Source organism: Sesamum indicum, linkage group LG4 (assembly GCF_000512975.1).
Source record: "Sesamum indicum cultivar Zhongzhi No. 13 linkage group LG4, S_indicum_v1.0, whole genome shotgun sequence".
NCBI classification, from domain to species: Eukaryota; Viridiplantae; Streptophyta; class Magnoliopsida; order Lamiales; family Pedaliaceae; genus Sesamum; species Sesamum indicum.
Window position 1 is genome coordinate 467,852 of NC_026148.1, and position 22,307 is coordinate 490,158.

A 22,307-nucleotide genomic window follows, 5' to 3' on the forward strand; every position below is an offset into this window, starting at 1 on the left:
TGCTGCATTTCTTTTCTCTTCTTTTTCATTTCTCATTACAGTTCTGTAATTTGATTCTTTGTTTACAATGACATATGGGAATTTTACCCTTCTAGGAAATGGCTAATAGAGAAGTGGTGTTCTTGTTAATGTGCATCAGTAATCCTGTACTCTTTTGATAGTAATGGTTTGTGCTCTGTACGTCTCTGGTTGCTTCTTGGAAACAAGATCATAACTTTCTTGTACATTTTATTAACAAAAAGAAAGTCTTTTGATACCTTTACTCAAAGCTGGTTAGCATAGCAGTTGAGAACTAAATTTTCTTTATGAGATTTTTTCAAATCAAACATCGTACATGATGTCGATGATCCTAACCCGGCCAACTTCAAGACAACCGTTGCTAACTACAAATCCTAAACTGCCACGTCGCTTTTTACTCTTGATTGAATGAAACTAATTGACAAGAGCAGACAAGAAGACCCATTAGAAAAGCTGCATCAAAAAACAGGTCCAAGAACTCATCAATCAACCAGCATGTGACCAGCAAACCAACCACTGTTCATTCACCACACTAACACACACAGTGTACACATTCTTGTGCACAGGAAACGATCCTGTAACTTAAAAGTCTTTTTCTTTTATCAGATCATTTTCAGTAGCTAGCTTTAGAAAGAATTTTCAATGGCCTGCTCAATCTCAACTCAGACCCCCTATTAGCAGTGCGCCAACCTCGTAGGTCATCGTCTCCACCTTCGCTACCTGCATTCTACTTGTTGGAAATCCTGACAGAAGAGGTAATTATGGAAAATTTTCAAGTGGGGGAAAGAAAATAGGCAGAGAATGCAGCGATGGTGCAGCAAACAGTACAAGGGCCTTCTGCTGCTTATGCCAAACAAATGGAAAGACTCTCTGCCAAGGAATCTCTGCTTCTAGCGGCGAGTTTCTTTCGGTTATTATTACTTTTTAAAAAAAAAAACTACTTTCTCATTTTTCCCATTTCTATTGTTTCTGAAGGAAAATGAGTAATGGGTATGATTTGGGGTGCTCAATCTTCGCAGTAATTTGGTTTAAGGAAACAGGTTTGGTTTGTAATTTGCTTCAAAGGTCTGAGTTTGGACTAACTTTCTGGCCAATGTTCCATTGAAACTTAGGCTTATTAAAAGATTGTTGCTTGATGTGAATGTGGGACTTGCTCTCTGCTTAAAAATGTCTAGTTTCTGTATTTAAGGGATGTCTTAATGTGGTAGGGAAGGGGTCAGAAATAGGAACAAACTACTGAATCAAGTTACTTGCAACATCAATGATTGCTGTATATTTTCAGTTCAAAGATGCTGGGGGTTTTGAGGCATTGGTCACAGGAAAAACAACGGATTGATGTCAATGAGAGAATAGTCAGCCTCGAGAGGCTGAATCCGACTCCACGACCAACAACGTTAGATGTTTATTTTCTTAAAGCATTAATGTGGAATAGCTTCTCGCTAAGGTTTTACTTTAGTGTTTTGGGCTATTCAGGTCCCCTTACTTGGAAGGTCGATGGAATTTCGAGTGGTTTGGATTAGGAAGCCCTGGGCTCTTTGCTCCTAAATTTTTGTTTAAGTTGCATTCTATTGCATGCTTATTGTCTGCTTGCTGTGACAAGTATTTTTATTAAAGACTAATTGGCTACGCCTCCTCATACATCCAAGAAACGACTGTCCTTTTATGACCTTACTTGAGAAGAAGTGAAAGCGGCATGGTAGGGAAGGGTGACACATCCTTCTTCAGATATACCATCAAAAGTTGACTGCTGAGGCTGAGATCACTTTGCAAATGTCTTTGTGCCTGTAAAGCCAAATCATGCCCTTTTAGTTGACAGTAACATATACACACTTCAGTTTCAAATGACCTGCTACCTCTTGTGTTTGAGATTTTCTTCGAGATCTCCATGCGAACTATTTCACTCCCTTTCCTTAAACTTATCCAGCACTAAGTTGTTATCAAAGAAAATAGTAAATTCCATCCAATCTTTTTATTTTAATGCTTCCTACATTCTATTCTTTTCAAATGAATTCTTAGAATATGACACGCGCAATTTGGAATTTCAAAATATTTAGTTCAATCAATTTTTTATGACTGCAGGTGGAACATTCGAGAGGCTGTTTATGATTTCTTATCTTGATGAAGAGATCCTGGTATGTTCTTGTTGTTGCTCTTTCTGATATAAGGAGTCTAAAATCTCGTCTTTTATGCCACTTGATTAGGGAAGGATCTAAAAGTGGAAGTTTGGGGGCAGGGGGGTGCGAACAAAGTTTTATACTTATATATCGGGCTTTGCTGCTATGGCTTACATTGTTACAATGGGGCACATTACCAATATATGCCAAAAAGAAACAAAAGCACTGCAAAATTTATATGAAACTTTGATACCGTAATATAACTTTGGAAAAGAATTGGGATATTGATTTCCATAGAACACAACAATAACATATTCATTCACTTTAACTTCACTAGAAGCCCCTGGAGCCTGACATCCAATTTTTCCGCACATTATATGAAAACACGTGATTGTTGAATATCTGAAGTCTTGATTTAGATTCACATGTTTGTCGGAGCATGGCAGATGCATTTCATCTTATAATCCCATTACTTTCAATACTATAAATTGGACGATCTGCATGCAGATAATAAGAGATACTGCTGGAGTACCTGAAGTTCTTAGAAGACTAGATCCAGGACCATCGCAGACGGTGTAACCATGAACCAAGTAAGAAAGTTGAAGGCCTCTTTGAAGAAATGCAAGTAAGCTCTTCTAGAGTGAGATCACAACAAAAGCCGTCCATGTTCTCTCTTAGAGGTCTTTGGTTCAGATTATAAGCTTTTTCATAACATGAGAACTTATAAGATGTTGAAAAGTGTTTATTAAAGAGCTTATAAGATCCAATCATAAGATATTCGAAGTTGTTAACTTATAAAATTATAACAAACTCTTTTATATTTATCATTTTAGTTATAAGATTTTCATTACTAACATCTTTTTATAAGCTCCATTATCGTATTTTATCCAAACATTTCAAAAGCTTATCTTTAAAATAAGCGACACAACCATTTGGTAAGCTCCAAAAATATCTTATAAATGTATAAATTTATAAGATGTTTTAAATAAACTTAGCCAACGACCCTCTTAATTTTCGTCTTACCATTCATTTTTCTTTATTGGATCAGCTGCCGCAACATTGCAAATAGACCGACAAACAATGGTCGTTCGGTCATCCAAAGAGTGGGTAAATATAACTTTCTTGTTTGGTGGATACATGTTGAGAGCAGCAAAGGAGAAGTTGTTGATGCAGATGACAACTAGTAAGGGTTGTCATCAGAGTTGGTATTGAAATCTTCTCTTTTCACATCTAGTTCACATTTCTTTCTTGCAATTAAGTACAAAAAAAATCAGACATTATCGTTTCCGGGCAGCCATTTCTTTTTCTTGTAGTAAAATGTGAAGTATGAATCTGCCACTTGAAGGAAACGTGCTTTACTTGTTTTGACTTGAGAGCTGTTGGTATATATTATAGTTTTGATCTTTAATTAAGATCTGTGTTTTTGTGATATTATGAATGTCATCGTCATAGTCGTCGTCGTCGGCATCATTACTTCATTAATTTGGACTTTAAGAATAATAATTAGCTGCCAAGAATCTTTAATTGCTAAATTTTGAATAAAATTAGCGTAGACTTTGATGTTCTAAGTCAATATTAATTGCAATTATACTTTTATCCTAAGACTTGGAGTTTCGTTATTGGTTCTGTGGGTGAATGCATCTTCCATCCATCCCAGTGCTCGACCACCCTTTTTTTTCTTTTTTTTCCCGATCAATCATTATATAAATATAATTCAAATTTATAAAATAAAAATAATTATATTATTAAATATCAAGATACCTAATACAAGAAATTATTATTTAAATTGATAATAATTCGCATTAGTGGGATATTAGTCTTCATACGATGGCGATTCCCCCGATCAATATTTATCAACTTTAATAAATTAAAATGAATAAAAGAACGCAGAAAATATTGAAAATAAAAGAATTCGAATTTTTTGGATTTAGTATATATATCCCATGATCAAAGATTTTAAGCAAACATTATATGTTACTGTTTTGTTGGATAATTATGGACAGAACGTGTTAGAGTGAGCAATTATGGATCATATGAGTCTATGACCATGAAATAAAAAATGGGGTTTGGACTACTTGCTCCAATGAATATACATTTTCGATCATCAACACATTTAAATTCTCGAATAAGGAATTTTATTATACATGTACGATGTGCAGATTCCTCTCTTTGGTTTGCAAACTTCAACTTCTACTTTTTTTTGCCCTCAAGGTATTTGATTAAATTTATTTTATGAAATGTTTTTTTTTTTAAAAAAATTTATAAGTCGTCAGATTTTATTTTAAAAACAAGTGTTTAAATAAAATAAAATGATGGAACTTATAATATATTATTATTAAATTTATATTTGTAATCGATTTGAAAGAGATTGTTAAAATTTTATTTTAAAAAGTTTATAATTTTACCCAGACACCTCTTAAGTCGAAGTTGAGCTTTAATACACTTTTTTGAGCTCTGGTTAGAGCAAGGTGGGATATTCGTATTGAAGAAATGTCAGACTTAAATTAATTATATGAAAAATATAATATATTTGTTATGTAATGTATGATATACAATTAATTAAAACTAATCAATTATATAATATTATATTTTTTATATGATGTATTTAATACGAAAAAAATGTGATTTGAATAAAGAAATTTCAAGTATTGAATTTGGCCCACATATACAAGAAAACAAAGACAAAGAAAAGGGAAAAGACATCCAAGAAGAAAAGATGGAAGTGGAAGTCTGTGCAAGAATCCAAACAAGACGGTTAAGATAAAACAACACAAGTAATCAGTTGCCTGAAAAACATCCAAATGGAGCCTGCACAATGTATGCAAATTTTTATTCAAAAATCAGCTCCCTTCAATTATATCAATAGCAGAATAAGTATATTTGTTTGAATTGTATATTAATTACATGACAAGTCATTACAGTTACCATATAATTAATTCAAATTCAATCAAAACTCAACTCGGGTCTTCTGTAAGCAACCACTTAACTAAGTAATCAAAATGTTGCAATAAAATTAGAGATACACACCATGAAATTAATTAGTAGTTATTTACATCACAAAAATTAGAATTAAACTCAGAATATCTGATGCCAAACGGACCACTAATAAATATCACCAAGAAGATGGCTGATGAAGATCATATATAATTAAGCTAATCAATCAATCCCTAATTAAACCCCAAAAGAATAATTAATCAAACAATCATGACACTAAACCACCATTAATTCATCCTGAGTTGTAACTCTCCACAAGCATATCCGAGTTGTACCTTCCAAAAACGGAAAGTGGATAAGCTCTTGATCAACCAAACATCAAGCAAGTTGTGACTGGTCTCCTCCATAAGCATCATTCATCTGAGTTGTACCTTCCAAAAACGGAAACTGATTAAGCTCCTGCAGGAATCCATCGAACTCAGCAAAACCAGCCAAGAATCCACCTCCTGAATTTGCAGCCCTCCAAATCTCTTCTTCTCCCTTTATCCTCTCACCCATCACTGCCTCACCCCTCCAAGACACCTCCATTTTCTTGTTTGATGACGACAAAACCCTCTGCTCTTTCTTCCTTAAAATCCTCGTCTTCGTGCAGCAGTTAATGTTCCGATGATGATCGTCTGCTGTGGGCTTCCCAGTGAGCCTTTGCACCAGCTCCCTAAAGTTGGCGGCGTCCGTTTTGATGATCTCCGGTGCAAATATGTGGATGATCCGGATCTTGGGCTTCGATTTGGATATAGTGTGCGAATTCTTGTGCATGGGTAGTGCATGTGATAAGGTTGTGTTTGGGGTGCAGCTTTGTTTTTCCATGAATCGTTCCGTTTTCATGTACATGATCAAGAACTGGTATCAGAAAGATTGAAGATAGAGGGGAATTTGAGAGGGAGTTGGTGTGAATATTATTATTGTCCGAAAAAGAGAAGAAGGTGGGGTGTTTGTATATATAGGTGGGGAAGGAAATCGGACAACATAGGAAATAATTTTAATGATTAAGGGAAAAAAGAATGAAGTTGTCAGTCTGTTGAGGCAAGAATTGGATGAACCCTAGTATGACATATTGGGTTGGAGAGAGAGTCAATAAAGTATACAACTGAAACAAATTGAATGGTCCCCCAATTCTTGATATCATAATCATATATTCTATGTAACCATGCATATCAAGGGGTTTTTGTACCAAAACTTCTTACCAAAATCATGTTTGGTCGATCCCGCCCAGTTATAAATCACACATCAACTATAATATACTTGTAGTATGATTGTTCACTATTTTTGAATTATACATTAATTTTGTGACAAGTATATTATACTAATTATCGTATAATTAGTTCAAATTTGAGCTAGAAATTTTCATTTTTGTACTTGAAATGACAGTAGCTAGCTAGGGCTATTTTTTTTTAATTTATATAGTATTATTAATTTGGTTAAACCCATTTTATTAATGTAGAGCATACTTGCCAACTTGTCTATTGGTGTGATAATACTATTATCTTAATTAATTAGTATTGTTCTATGTGCTGTCATTCATTAATAATTATTGTCTTCTTTAGTAATTTTGCTTTTCTTGATTAATTAGTTAAACTAAAAATCAAATTTAGTTACTGTATATATTTAATTCTGAATTATTACTGAACATGAAAATATCAAATCATGAGAAATTAAACAAATTAATCATATCAGTATAATTAATGTGCATGGATTCCATACATACATATATATATATATATGTGTGTGTGTGTGTGTGTGTTTGGCAAAACAATAATATCAGTTTAATTTCCTAAATACATTATTATTTTCTTACCCACCCACACACACAGACCCTTACTTTCAAGTTTTAGATATGTCCGCATGTTCCAGGACAAAACAACTGCACTCTCTCTCTCTCTCTCTCTCTCTCTCTCTCTCTCTCTATATATATATATATATATATAAATAAAAATTACAAATATTTTATAAGTTATTTATTTATATATATATATAAATAAAAAATAATTTGATAGGTATACGTGATTTCATGATCACTTATAAGAAGAGAATCTGCGGAGTTGGATTAATCACAAACCAAATGTGTCATGCCTACCATTTTCTATTAATTGCATAGTTATATATACAGATGCCCAATATTAATAATTAATTAAACTTTGCACATCTATATGTTGTTGAATTTAGGTATGCAATTAATAATTAGAATTTTTGTTGATAATGAGGTTTTGCTGAATCGACAAAGATAAGGTCCTATGACTCTAAGGTCATGGATTTGGACCTACGTACCAATATCTGAAATGTTATTCTATTTTAATAATAGATGTTGATAATTAATATATGATTGTTATAGTTTTGGGTAGTCGTTCAATATAAATATTTTAATTTATTTAAAAAATAATAACTGATGGCTTTCACTTGAAATTAAAAATTAAAAATTACAAGTTTGTTGTTTGTGTGTTTGCATTTATGTGAATATATCCCATATGTGAAATAATTAAATTCCATTAATGCCGCTTTGCTGATTAATTATATAGTCATGAATCTATCATCACTACCCCCAACAATCAATTCTACTCCACTACTATCAACATTGTCATTTTTTTTATTTTTCTTTTTTACATATATAAACCCCAAATTTCAAAATCAATACAGAAATTTAAATTTTAATCAACCAACTTTCGTCATGATTTTACCTATAATTAGAATATTCGTCGTAATTATTCAGTTGTAGCTAATGTTTCGCCTCATTTGCGGAAAACAACGACTAATTACTGTTGTCTAATTATAATTAATCAGTATTTATTATATTTTTTATTTTTAATTATGGTAATTAATAGAAAAAAAAAAAGCATATTTCTCGTAGATAGTGGGTAAACAAGAATTAGTAGACAGGAAATTAAATAAAGAAAAAATTGAGGCAGAAAATTAAAATTGAAATAATTAAATATTAAGAATAAAAAGGGTGGAGAGCATGATATGATATGAGATAGCCGGCGGCCATGTAATCTTGTTTGTTGAGCTACTTGAGATCCAAATCATACATGCACGTACATTATAGCCGTGTGATAACCGTTGGATGTGCGAGTGGATGTCAGGAGATGAGTGGCCGGATATCAACCGGATCTCCTGTGACGTAAGCTCAGACACGAGCCTCGTGTGCCGGCCCGGCCCCCACGAATCATTTATTCGATTTCTTTTCCCCCCTAAAATTTCCTGCTTCCTCTAGCTGTGATGGCGCCACGTGGAGCAGGGGTCTCGCATGGACCCTTTCAACGTGCCTCCCATAACCTATCATCTCGGGTGTAAATCTACCTGGATCCTTCTCCTCTTTGCTAACGTGCGCGGTCCAGTTCATTCAACCTACACCCTCCCCAATATTTGTTTTATCCATAAATTACAATTACTTTCCTTAAAATTTAGTATAATTAATAATATTTACTTATTGTTTAAAAAATTATAAATATTCTCATGATATTTGATGAAATTATATGATCCTTGGATGGAGGTATGAAATTGTCAACTTTACTTTTACTGTATTTTTTTCTTTTCTTAAAAATTAAAAATTTATAAAAAAATAGATGAAAAAATCTTAAAAATTATAAAAAATTTATCCAATTAGTTCATAAAAAATAATTTTTTAAAAAAATAAATAAAATTATAATTTTTTATTCATAAGGACATTTTGGTCAGTTCACTATAAAAATGGATAAAAATCTAACAGATTAAACTAATTGTTAGACAACCGTTAAAATCAGGGGAATATGATAATTTTTGAAACAACGATAGAATATTTGTAATTATGCTAAACCTCATAAAAGATCGTTGTAATTTACCCTTATTTTAATTATTATTTGGATTTATTTCAATCTCAATTTTTTTACCTTTCTTATTTAAAATTAATAATTTTTTTAAGGACTCCCAGTAAAGATCTTTTTTTTTTTATGGAACAGTTTGGGCAAGACATTTTTGATAGTGCATATCTTATATGGAAAAAAAATGCAATTCACCCCTTGTTTTATTGAAAATAAGTAATTTATCTTTACGTGAAAAATAAAATAATAATTTGTTTTCTTGTGTTATACAAAATTATAGCAAAATATCCCTCAACCCAATGATGTATTACACGCGTCCCTCGTGCATTTAGATATTTTTTTATTAATAAAATATTATTTTATTTATATATATTTAATTTAATTTATTAATACATATATATTTATATAAATAATATTTAGTTATATTATGTATTAGTATATAATAATTATATACATATATATAAATATTTTCTTTCTTTTTCGCTTCAAATCGTCGACCGCCGCCGCCACCATCTCCCTACCCTGGCGCTACCGCGGCCTCCCCCTTCCGCCTCCCCGTCGCAAGCCACTTCCTCCTCCCTTTTGCTTAGGACTAAAACGTTGTTGTTTGGACGTATCAAGTTTGGGCCCAAACATGTCAAATTAGAGCATCGGCCTCATTTAATGACTTTGGTACCAACTCAATCCTTATTTAGCACATAAATGGTTATGGAGTCCGGTAAAGGTTGGAATTTTTTGGTAATATTTTTTGTTACATCAACGTCCCATTTAAAAATTAGAAACTATAATTGTAAAACAACATAATATTAATATGTAACTGTAAAATGAAACAAAACATTACCTATATATTGGAGTGACGGTCGATAATGATGTAAGCAAACATGCCATATTGATTACAAACTACAAAATCATAAAACTCAACAGAAAACCAATTGAGTCGCAAATCATGTCATTTGGCATAGTTTGTGGGACCAAAAATATTATTCGCTCTAGTTTTTTGTCCTGAAAAAACATCTAATTAGAAAAATGAAAACTTAAAGCTTATAAACCACTCCAACTTCTCATTTGCAACTAATATGGACACTTTCACTAATGCTGTAAAGAATCAATTTTTAACTAGGCTCCCAATATAGAAAGCATCTTCATCACAATGTTGTATTGATCAGTCTTTGTTAAAACTCTGTATTGTTGCTCAATTTGGAGAATTTGAACGGAATTTGATGCAATATGTGAATAAGGACAACATAAGAAAGACATGGGCTATGAAACTTGCAAGAACAAGTACAACAAGATGCTATTTCTAGATGTTGAATGCCGAACATTTCGTGAGCCCACACATACAGATGGGCTTTTAACTCCCTAATAGTGCAACCCCTAAAGGACTCTTGTTCAACTTACACGAAATTGAGAGTTTCCACAAAAAAAAGCAACCTTAATTAGCTGGAAATGAAACCCAAGAATCTCCTACAACAACAGCCCCGGATGTTCACCTTCTTGCATCTGGGCATTCCTTCCTCACCCAAATCTAAAGCTTGTTATTGTACCAGAAGACGCCTTTATTCTTGTCACCTTCGTCTGGCTCCACGTATATACATTCCTTTGCCTCTCTCCACACCGCCTTAAAAATTGGCGTCCCGTCGAACTGATAGTAGTTACCTAGAATTGGTTTGATAGCCTTTGTTGCCTCCATCGCATGGTAATGAGGCATGGTCGAGAACAGGTGGTGTGCTACATGAGTATCAGTTATGTTATGGAACACAGTGTTCAGAATACCGTAATCTCTGTCAACTGTAGCCAAAGCTCCCCGCAGCCAGTCCCACTCAGATGAATCATAGTGAGGCAGCGCTGGGTGAGTGTGCTGCAGATATGTGATCAAAACTAGGAATGCGTTAACCACGAGCAAAGGGCCACCATATACACAGACTAACCAAGCAAGTCCTTTAGCTATTGCAAGACGGTAAAGCCCATAGGTGACAGCAAGAACGCCTGCATCAGAGATGAGGATTTGGAGGCGCTCACGATCAGAATAAATAGGGCTTTTAGGGTCATAGTGGCATGCAAACCGGTCATAATGTCTTCCAGAGACGTTGAACAGCAGATACAAAGGCCAGCCAAGAGTGAACTGGACAATGAGCATGAGGACTCTGCCAGGTGGGTTGTTCATGTACTTGGCAAACCAACGAATTCCAGATTTGACTTTGGGCACAAACACTTCGTCACGCTCAAGTGAACCAGTATTTGAGTGGTGGCGACGGTGACTATACTTCCAGGAGAAGTATGGGACTAGGAGAGCCGAGTGGAGGATTAGGCCAACAGTATCATCAAGCCATTGATAGTCACTGAAGGCATGGTGGCCACATTCATGGGCAATAACCCAAACACCAGTTAGCACACAGCCTTGGCATATCCAGTAAAGTGGCCAGGCTAGGCAGGAGAGTGAGGGTGGAAGGAGGTGGAAATAATTGGTGGCCACATAGTAAAAAAGAGAGGCAATGGCGAGATCATATATCACATATGAAAAGGAACGGGGAATTGATCGCTGGAAACAATGAGGCGGGATGGCTTTCTTTAGTTCACCAAGCGTAAATGGAGGCTTTGAGTGTGGAACTCGTTGGAAGGCATCAGATTTTGACTTCTTACCCTCAGGAGGGACTGACATTCTGCCTCCAGCACCCATTGTTCAGCAACCTGCACAGGGTGGATGAAGGTGAGCTGAATGCTATTGTAGCTTGTCAGAAGAAAAAACGGATAAGTTGTTAAGATACAGGAAAAAGTGGTCAACAATGAGTTAGCATCCTATATAGGAACAAATAGCACTCAAACAAATACCAAATCAAGAAACAAGTAACTACCTTAACATGTAAATTGACATGAACAGTAATTTTTTTTTTTTTTGGGGGGAAGAGGCCAACTTGTGTACCAATGCGGATATACACTGTTCTAAGGGCAGGAGGGGGAAAAAAAGGCCCATACTTTTCAAACGGACTCTCACATTTTAAATTTTACTGAAAGACATTCATGTAAGCCTTTGATGTGACTATTAAAATAACTTAATCAATATAAAAGTCTTGGTGAGATGTATAGCACGAATGCAAGACAAAATGGCAGGTGCCGCACACAACAAACTGAAGAAACAATAGTACACTGCAGAGAAACACAATTTATTTTACTCCTTTCTTGAGTTTTAATTTAATGACATAAAGCATCGAAATTGAACATCAGAATGCAAGGAATTCTATCTGCTGACTGGACTTCAAGGCTAGCAAAGTCTCCTTATCCAACACATAACTAGCAAGGAAAACTAAAGCTCAATATGTAGATGATATCCTAATAGACAGTACAGTACTTATTGAAATATATTAAACAATTTAAGAAAAATGCCTGACGTACGCATGCCTGCATCTTAGAGGGCTTCAGAGAAGAATAAAGCATAAACTAAAGGAGATTCCCAGAATGAGAATCAGACAGGCCAACCATAGTGCAGTTTTATTCTCTTAATACGAGATGCCCCCAACCACTTGAGGAGACCCAATAAAGAAAGACACAATAGGAACCAAGTCAAGTGACACATCAGACATTAAAAGTTCTTGCTCATGCAAGAGAGTTTTGTCCAAATAAATGATTTCTTTGACTATGCTTAACTAATAGTTTTTGGGATGTGACACTTGAAACTGCAGAGGAAGGTAACTATCCCAATTTAGACAAAATTATGGTCGACAAATAAAGCCAACATATGGGCCATCCAAGGACGTTATCTCAATATCCGGCTAGTTAAGCAGAGCTGTTATACTTAGAATTCTGGAGTCAATTAATGGACCTACTAACAGAACCAGCTGTCTTTCAGATTTCACCATAATTAGACATAGAACCTTGATCAGCCACCTATCTTAAAGATAAAACTATAATTAGATACATATATAAATTACAGTCTGTTAAAGAGTATATGACTGGATTCATACATACAGATCCGGCCAACCGGCAACCAATACTGCAACTATAATTCAATGCAGAAAGAGAAGTATTATATTGGAGTGGACCACATGACCTCAAATCAACATCATCAAAGGCTAACCGTCAAGCAGCGTGACCCATAACCTCCAGAAAAGGACAAAGAAAGGCACAAAAAGTAGTTGGATCTGATGCTAACCATGTGAGCAATTTGAGGCTCAAACTAAAATTCCATCTAACTTACATCGCGGTGTTCAATGCTGGCCTCTTATGAATATCAATAGAGACAGTAGCATATGGACAAACTTTTCAATGCAAGTTGCCAGACATTGATCATACAATACTCAAACTCAAGTGATCAGCCCACTTGCTATATTTGCAGAACCTTGCACTGCCTCATAAATTTAAAAAACTACTTCGATAATCTCAAACTTACTATAAAAAAAAAAAAAAAAACCTTTGGAGCTTAGCAAAAGCCGACCCTAAAGCACATGGGAGCCAAAAGATACGGAGAAGCATTAATGTTCCTGTAACTTAAATTGGCAAAGGCCAGAAACCATGGATCCACAAAAACCAAATATACAAGAAAATCTTTTTCAGGACATTACCTATTTGTGTCTGCCTTTACATTTATCCACATTTTAAAATTATATATAACTAATATTAAAATATGAAAACCTGAAGAGAATCCTGAAAATCTGAATCTGGAGGAAATATATTTATAAAAAATATGATTTAAATGGACCAAAAAAGAATAAAATATAGATTCTTGCATGGGGCGTCAGAGCAGCCGCAGACAGGGATGCCATTTTTTTTTGGGTTAAGTAGCAACAGAAAGTGGAAAATATCTCAGATATTTCTGGAACCCAGATGACGTTTAATCTACTCCAACAATAAAAGAAACTTCTATAAAAAAAAAAAAAAGAAGAAGAAGAAAAAGAGAAAAAAACTCTCCATAATGTTTGGATAAAATTTTGAAGTGTTTTATTGTGTTTTGTAGAGATAGATAAAAAAAAACAAAGATAAGTAAGTATGTTTTGAACATAGTGTATATATTTGGATTTATTTTTAGAGATGATTAAAAATAATGTAAAATAGGTGTTGTATGTTTGGTTTTATTTTTTGAAACAAAATTTATTGTTCATGTCTTTTTATATGTATTTATATTTGTATATAATTTTATTTGTAAGTGGGTTGAATTGTATATATCATTAGAATAATATTTGTGTGTAAATCATTAATTTACTAAATTTTTGTAATAATAATTTATTCAAAAAACTAATAATGTATTTCATAAATAACTAATTATTTATAATTAAAACCTTGAATTTTTCAAATTTTTGAATAGCAGAAGATAAAATTTATGTGGTATATAAATAAATTAAGGTACACTAATCCAATTGGTGGAGTAAATTCCTTTTAATTAACACTAATAATAATTCCACAGATAATTTAATCAAAAACACACAAAAATAGATTCAAAAATATATAAAATAAATACAATTTATAATAATAAGATATAAAACGTAATTAATTTTCTATAATTTATAAAAAAGAATAAATTAAAATCTTCACATTTTAGAAAAAGACTATTAATAAATAAAAATATAAACTAATATACCCACCAACCCCCTCTCCTTCTATTCCCACCACCACCCCCACCCCCCCTCAACCGGACCTGTCTTCTTCATCTTTCTCCCCTTCTCCATTGCTATGAAAAAGAACGGTTTGAAAGAAACTACAGAAATGAGCGTTAATTCATCCAAAACACAAGGTTCAGATCCCTAAAATGTCGGAATTCCAAAATTTATAAAGACAACACCAAATAAAAACGTACAGTTTCGTCGTCTCTGCTTTTGCATGTAAGAGCATCAGATCAACTCTTCCTCAAGCATTATCATACAAACTCAATGCACAAATTTCAAACAATCTCACCCATTAAGAAACAGACACATCAAGATCTACACACGTTTTTCTGCGGATCAACGAAAACCGTAAACCGAATCCCCAGAACTCATTCCAGCTCACATTCATTGAAAAAACAACAAAAATCTCAGAAAACTGCGCCACTAATAACCCAGCCCACAACAAGATCCACTCGCATTTCACCGAAAACCATATTCCCAATCTCATTTCCAACAAAACAAGAACAAAAGGAGAAAGGAACTTGAAAAAAGAGTACCTGAGAAGAAAAAGGAAGAAGAAATCTGGCTGCGGTTTTCTTCTTTCCTTTCCCAGGTGAGGAGTTGAGCGGCCGGCAGCAGCAGAGCAGTAGGCGGCCTCTGTTCACGGGGTGCTAAAGCAATGGGCAGTGGGAGCTATTTAAGCTTTTTCGTTTTCCCTCCCTCCTTCCCTCCCACCCACAAGGGCGGGACCCACCTCATTCAATGCAATTCTTGCAGCCTTTGTTCGGATCCACGCGCCTGATATTTCTTCGGATCCAACTTACTATTTTTATATACTTGTTGTAATAACTCGTCATATAATAAATAATTTTGTATATTTTAAAATATAATATAAGTAAAACTAATTTACAGTATTTTCAGTCCAATAAAAAAAATTATATAGTGGTGTTAATACAAATATGTAAAAAATATCTAATTAAGCATATGACTGTTGTACTTAAAAATTAACAGTGTCACTAATTATTATTTATGAATGTAGAAGGTATTTTTATTATATTAGCATAAATATAATCTTATACGTGAGATGTTGCTTCTATTGCATAGTAAGTATTGTTTATTATAATAATAAATATTGATTGGGTTTAGTTTACTTGATATTATTAAATAAATATTAATATTCATCATCGTTCTTACTTCAAGAAAAAAATATATAATTCTTATTTAATTCTGAAATATTAAGAATTAATATGACTAGTTGAATAATTATAATCTGTATTTTTTGAATTTAAGTTAATCATGATTTTGTAATAATTTCCAAGTCAGATAGGAATTAATTATTAAAATCTGAATTTGATATTCAAGATTTTACAGCTACACGATTGGATTTGAGTGTTGTGTCCGTATCTCCTTTACGCCACATTTTCATTTGATTGTATGTTGTTGATGCTTCACCACAACAAATATCTTCCTTGTAAATAAATTTCCATTTTGATTATTCAATTTTTAATCATATTATACGTATAATTCATTTTTCTTTTTCATAAATCAGTCACTTTTTTTTTTTTCAAATATAGAGATATTTTTTAAGCAAACAATAAACTATTACAATATTCAATATGCAATACAACAATATTTTTAAATCAGTCAACGACTTCAGATGGAACAAAAAAGCAACATACACATACTACTATAAAAGTAGACTAACTACATGCGTACGATTGGTACTCACGTCCTCTTAGTTGTGAGAACCTCAACCTCATGAGGAAGGAATCATTGGTAAGTTAGATATCTATATTCGTAAGGTTCGAGCTCATAACCTCTTGATTTTATGAAGAAAAAAAATAATTGCAAATTGTTATTATAAGTAGTTGATTGTAATTTGTAAATACACTCAATTAGAGTGTGTGACTACCAAATTGAAAAAAATGCAAACAACTCTCTGTGATATTGTAAATGAGCAAATATACTTTAGGAAGAAGAAAAAAATAACATAATATTTTCTTATATTTTGTAAATGAACCAATTTACTTTCTTATACAGAGAGTTAAATTGATATTTTTTTATTTTTTTATATACAAACATAATATACTCATTTACAATATCACAAAAATTGCATTAAACCTTTCAAAAAAATTCAATAATGTACGTGGAAATGTTCCTGTACAATATGATTGATAATGAATTAATATGATATCAGTACTTTTTAATCTATGAATTTGCCTATACAAATCATTTTCGATATATAAATAATTTAAATTGTCTTATATATATTATTATTTAGATATATATTGTGATATAAAATTATTTAATCGAACTTTTTATTCTTTTAATATGATAAATAAAATTGATTCAAAATGAAATTAAAGAAGGATTTGATTTAGGGACAATTACACGGTCCTTCCCTAGAATTTCATCTAATTGCACGTAAACCCCTTGTGTGTTTGAAAAATTGCATTCAATACCATTGATGCTTGTTTATGTCTAACAAATACATCCATTTATCAGTTCAAATCCACCGTATTTGCTGATATTCAACAAATATTTAATGAAAAATCATACTTACCCTCAATTAACTTATTACAAATTTACTATCGGCGAAATAAATATTTTTCTAACAAAACTACCATTATAAAAGTAAAGATATATCTCATCATATACATTAGCGTAAGAAGATGCATAATAATAATTTAATCAGAAACAATTTATTTGGCCTACAATAAGTTAGTAATAAATTAATCAAGGATAAATATAAATTTTCATTCAATTTTGTTATTAATATCGTCAAATTCGATAGATTTTATTTATGTGAATAAATGCCAAAAAAATTTCAACGTAATTTTTCAAACTACATAAATTCAATGTATAATTATATAAAATCTCAAGATAGGACGGTGTAATTATTCGTTTGATCTATGACTTATCAAACGTGGGATTGATTGATAGTATTTTGGGCACAAATGAATTGGCTGGACCTGAAGCACATTTATGACCCATGCCTAATTTTTCAACCGTCCTCAAATTTTCCATGCGCATTAACTGCTTACGTGAAACATTAAAACCATTTCATCACAATGCCAACAATTATTAATTATCAATTAAAATATTTATTAAATTTATTCATAAACAAGATTTTTAAAAATAAAAGATAATCATATTTTTTAATTTCATGAAATTTAAACCTAAAACTTATTCAGTATGTTTAAATACAAAAAATTCAAGAAAAATATATATTAAGGAAACTCATGATTGTTTTAAACAAGGCCGAAATACAAAAATCGAGAATTTATCGATTTTATAAATAGAAAATATATAATGTGTATTGAATTTTTCGAGATCAAGCTCAAGTTTGAGTGTTTTAATCTAACAGTTAAACAACTTATGATAGATAAATTTTAGTCATGGTACAAATCAATCCAACTTTTGGAGATATAAATGACACTTATATGATTATATAAATATTTCAATAAACGACAAACAATTGTTCGATTAGTACGTTAGTATAATTACGATTAATTATATATAGAATAATAAATTACTTTAGATCCACATAAAGTGAAATAAATATCCACATATTTGGTGGAACTCAAACCCCATAACATTGGAATAATTCACGAGACTTAACCTTAACTACTAAATTAATATATGAGACATCAAAATTGTATCAAATTAAAAAAGCCCAAATCCGACAAGTTTTTCATCAATTGACGAGATTTGACACTTTTCCTACATTGGACGTAAGAGACCACATATGTTTCTTGCGGTTTCAAACATGCTTTTAACACCATTTGAAATTAAAATACAATACATTAAAATGATGAGGACTTCCTTTTCGGTGTAATCCAATGATTTTTACTTCTTCAAACCAATCCCTACAAATAGAGGAAGAAGCGTATACGTAAATCAAATTATTTGTAACGCAGAAATGAATTTAGCGAATATAATAATCATAAAAATAAAATAATTTTAAAAATTAAATTGAATAAAGACTTTTTCAAATTAATTATTCATTGATCTGTTTGGTAAAACGAAACTCAAAAATTAAAATTAAAGAAAAAGCCTAAGCAATATCTCATAACATAAGAAATTTTATTTCTAAAATACTTATAAATTTATATTTTAATTTTTTTATGAGTATTTAATTATTTATATATTTTTTGACGTACATATCGAAAATACACAATACAATTATATGCTATTAAATTATCTCAAGTTAACTACGACCAAAAAAAGAAAAAAGAAAAAGCAATATATCGCAGAAATGAAGTCAAATAGTGAGAGAAATTTACAACCAAACGCGACTCAGAAGCAGTATAAAAAATGATGATAATCAAGTTGCATTCGAGAAAAATCAAACATTCACGGCGGAGCCAACTCCTAACCTAATTACGTCCGATCTAAGTTGGCGGCTTTCGCTTTAATTAGGCTTTGTTTGGGGCTGCTGCTTTTCTGAAGCCTGACGCCATAACTCTTATGGAACGTAGGTATGAATGATACTGGATTCAGATTAAATTTTGATTTATCTTAATTTTATTATATTAATAGAAAATCACATCAAAGTCAAATCCAATTACACGAATCCTGTAATTATTCTTAATTGGCTGCCAATGCAAACTTTTCCAAGAGTGTTGGTATAAGTTTTTTATTTAAGAATGTATCCATCTAAATTATAATACAACATTTGCACTTGTAATTTTTAAAAAATAAAATATTATTGTGTAATTAGACATTGAGGATAATTACTAAATGATCAAATTGTCATTCCTTTTTGAAGAAATCTACCATAAGGGACAGGATTCGCGAATAAAGACACGGGTTGGGTCGCCCGGCCTGACCCGCTTGACCCGGTTCATCCAACCCGCTCACTCTTGTGGCCGTCGGATCATCTGACACCCAATCACCTAGATGAGGCCACATGGCAAGTTCTCAGGCGGTATCATACACTATAATACCAGCATTTATGAACATTAATCACAAGTGCATTTATTACGTTTTCTGATCTCACTAACTCTCCATTGATCGCTTTCGACCCCACTTTGCTAACTTAGGTATCGAAAGACCTTAGCTGGGGGCTATCCAACAAGCCTAACGTGTGTTCTGTTCTCAAAATCCACTTTTAGGAAGCTCAAAAAGGGATTCAGCGACCTAATCTCAGGGTACCAAGTTTAGCAATCCAACCCGAATTTTGCGACATGCATGAGACATGATCTCAAAAAATGTTAATATGATTTGTCTTTTAAAAGTATAAATGAGTTTCACAACTATTTTTGAATTTAATTTTTAAAATCAAATCCGATGTAAATTAAAATATTATACATTTTGTAAAATAGTTATATATTTATAAAAAAAAAATATATGGCAACATAAAATATAACTTTGTAATGTTTTTTATAAAAGTTCTTGAATTGGTGAATGGATGTCTACTTGCAACTAAAATTTAATGCTTTTCGTGAGGCTAAAATAATAATTAAACATAATATTGAAAGCTCCCAATTTATTTTTAAGAAGAAATTCTTTAATTATTTCATAAACAATCTTAAATCATTTTACAAGGGTGTATAAGAAATTACAAACTCATCCAAACACTCTTTTAAGCCGTCCAATTTGGTCTACAATTAATCAGAAACTGTGAGTTCGAGTTTTACGCATTTATTCTATTTTTAATAGTATTATGTTATTTTTTATTTAATTTGAATTTATTCATCAATTTAGAAATACTGATATATATTGGACAGTGAAAGCTGTAATAATAATATATTGATTGCTTTAAAATTATTGATTCTTTTCTTTTTAAAAAAAAAACATCCAGCTTGAACTTATAAAATCATGAAATTCATTATTTTGATTAATTAAATATTTTTTTCACTAAATATATATAATTAATGATAATATTAAAATTATCACCTAATATTAATTTTTTTTTTTGTAGTGAAGGTACTATCCTTTTTAAATTCAAAATAAAAAATTATAATTAATTGAATTAGCTCTTGAGAAAGGTGTAGTAGAGTTATTAAAACCAATTAATGGTAGCTAATAATACTAGTTATGACTTTGGTGAAACACCCCATTACCACTTGTTTGAAATATTAAATATGCCTATGTTTCTTGATTATCATCTCACCAAATACAAATGCCCACTATAGTATTTGCTGCACCTAACATCATTTAATCATCAAAATACAATATTACCCTATCTATGTATATATATTGAAGTCCACTAGTAAGTAATATATTATTTATGAATATGGATTCATGATTTTTAATATATATATTATAATAATGATGAAAAGGAATAATTATATTTAGATTTTCTAATTGTATGATTATTTATCAAGCAATCTTTATTTTCTGTGTAATTATCTGAACCATTTATGACAACTATAAAATAAGAGCAATTTGTGTAGTAAAATTAACATTTTGGTATATATAACTTTTTAATAAATATGAGTGATTTGAGTAATTAATGTTGACGTATTTTCTATTAAAAAAATAAACAAAAAATGTGAGGACAACTGAAGACCACATCAAAGTCGGTGACATTTTCCAAGGATCATCAACAACCATATATGTATGTATGTATATGTATATATATATATATACTGTAGAGTATAAAGCAAGATATATATTTGTGTGTTGTGTGGTTGTATTTGGGCCGTCGGATTCGCATCCATGATCCATCCAAGCCCGTGAATCTTAGAATGTGAAACCATTGGACGACCCAAATTTTAGATTTAGAATGGTCCAATGAAACGGAAGCATTGGGTATCCACTCATATTATCTGCATGAACCACAGAAATGACACTTGCCTGACACGTGTCGAAAGCCCACAACAAGTACTCCTCTTTGATTGCCATTTCCACGTCCTGTCTTATTTTTTTTTTATCTTTTTTATTACGAATCATCACATTTTAATTTAAATATATATATGAATACTACCTCGAGCTATGCACGATTATATATTTTTTATTTTTTAATTTAAATAATTTTTTTTTATAATACATTGTGCTATAAAGGGATCTCTTTACGTAAATTATTTTTTTTTATTTTTAATAGATAAGATATAGTAGTTTGAATTTTTAATTTAATTATTATTGACAAAGAAAATTTTCTAATATGCAACATACTTGATTTACCAAAATTTGTATTGTATGGGGATTAGTTTCACACAATTATGACATTTTATTAAATATAAATCACTTTTTATATATATATTCAATACTGTATATAAATATAAAAAATAAACAATAAGTCAAATGTATTGTTTGTATTAAAATATATAAATATAAAAATGATCTTCATTATTAAAAAAATAAAATATAAAGCAAAATAGAAACTTATTTTTAATTAGATATAAGAAAGACAACTGAAATGGTAAAAAACAAAAAATAATGAAATAAGGATGATAAAAGAAAAATTAACTTGAAATAGTTTTAAAATTCTCAATATTATTTCATCAATTTGAACAAAAAAATAAAGAGTAAATTAATTATCATGAATGATAAAATAAAATAATTACAAAATAAATCAAAATAATTAAGTTCAATTAAATAGAAAATATAATAATATTATCATCGGTCATGAAAGAATAGACCACTTTCATCTGTGCAAATAAATTTTAAAATAAAGATGAAATATTAATATGTAAACAAAAGAATGAATTGAACAAATAAATCAACAATTGTAATAACAAATATTTATCATGCATTTTTTAGAAGTCTAAATACATTAAAAAAAAAAAAAAAGATTAGCATCGAAAAGAAAAATATAATAATTAAAAAAATAAATTAAACAAAAAATTGGAATACAAAATAGATAGAAA

General features: G+C 31.3%; 3 protein-coding genes across 7 annotated transcripts in view; 1 reads left to right on the forward strand and 2 right to left on the reverse strand.

Moving 5' to 3' along the window:
• The window catches only part of LOC105159685, a 5,182-nt gene extending 1,655 nt beyond the window's left edge, over nucleotides 1–3,527 (forward strand). The window contains exons 1-4 of one of the 5 annotated variants that reach the window (XR_002286895.1): nucleotides 28–773; nucleotides 2,098–2,150; nucleotides 2,640–2,757; nucleotides 3,181–3,527. Coding sequence is in view for 2 of the 5 variants with exons in the window: in XM_020693168.1 (XP_020548827.1) it covers nucleotides 2,098–2,150; nucleotides 2,640–2,711 (125 nt within the window). In the remaining 3 variants the exon portion in view is untranslated. Of the gene's footprint in view, nucleotides 1–27; nucleotides 774–1,644; nucleotides 1,803–2,097; nucleotides 2,151–2,639; nucleotides 2,813–3,180 lie in introns of those variants that run through there. The other 4 variants (XR_002286896.1, XR_002286894.1, XM_020693168.1 and 1 more) reach the window with 4 other exon arrangements.
• LOC105159777 (VQ motif-containing protein 25-like) lies at nucleotides 5,445–5,882 on the reverse strand. The gene has a single exon (XM_011076962.1). It carries the CDS (start codon nucleotides 5,880–5,882, stop codon nucleotides 5,445–5,447), a length of 438 nt encoding a protein of 145 aa, XP_011075264.1.
• On the reverse strand, nucleotides 10,120–15,203 carry LOC105159686 (delta(12)-fatty-acid desaturase FAD2). Its single transcript, XM_011076843.2, has 2 exons — nucleotides 15,048–15,203; nucleotides 10,120–11,605 (listed from the first exon to the last, which is right to left on the reverse strand). The coding sequence occupies exon 2, from the start codon at nucleotides 11,592–11,594 to the stop codon at nucleotides 10,443–10,445; it is 1,152 nt and encodes a 383-aa protein (XP_011075145.1). The 5' UTR covers nucleotides 11,595–11,605; nucleotides 15,048–15,203; the 3' UTR covers nucleotides 10,120–10,442.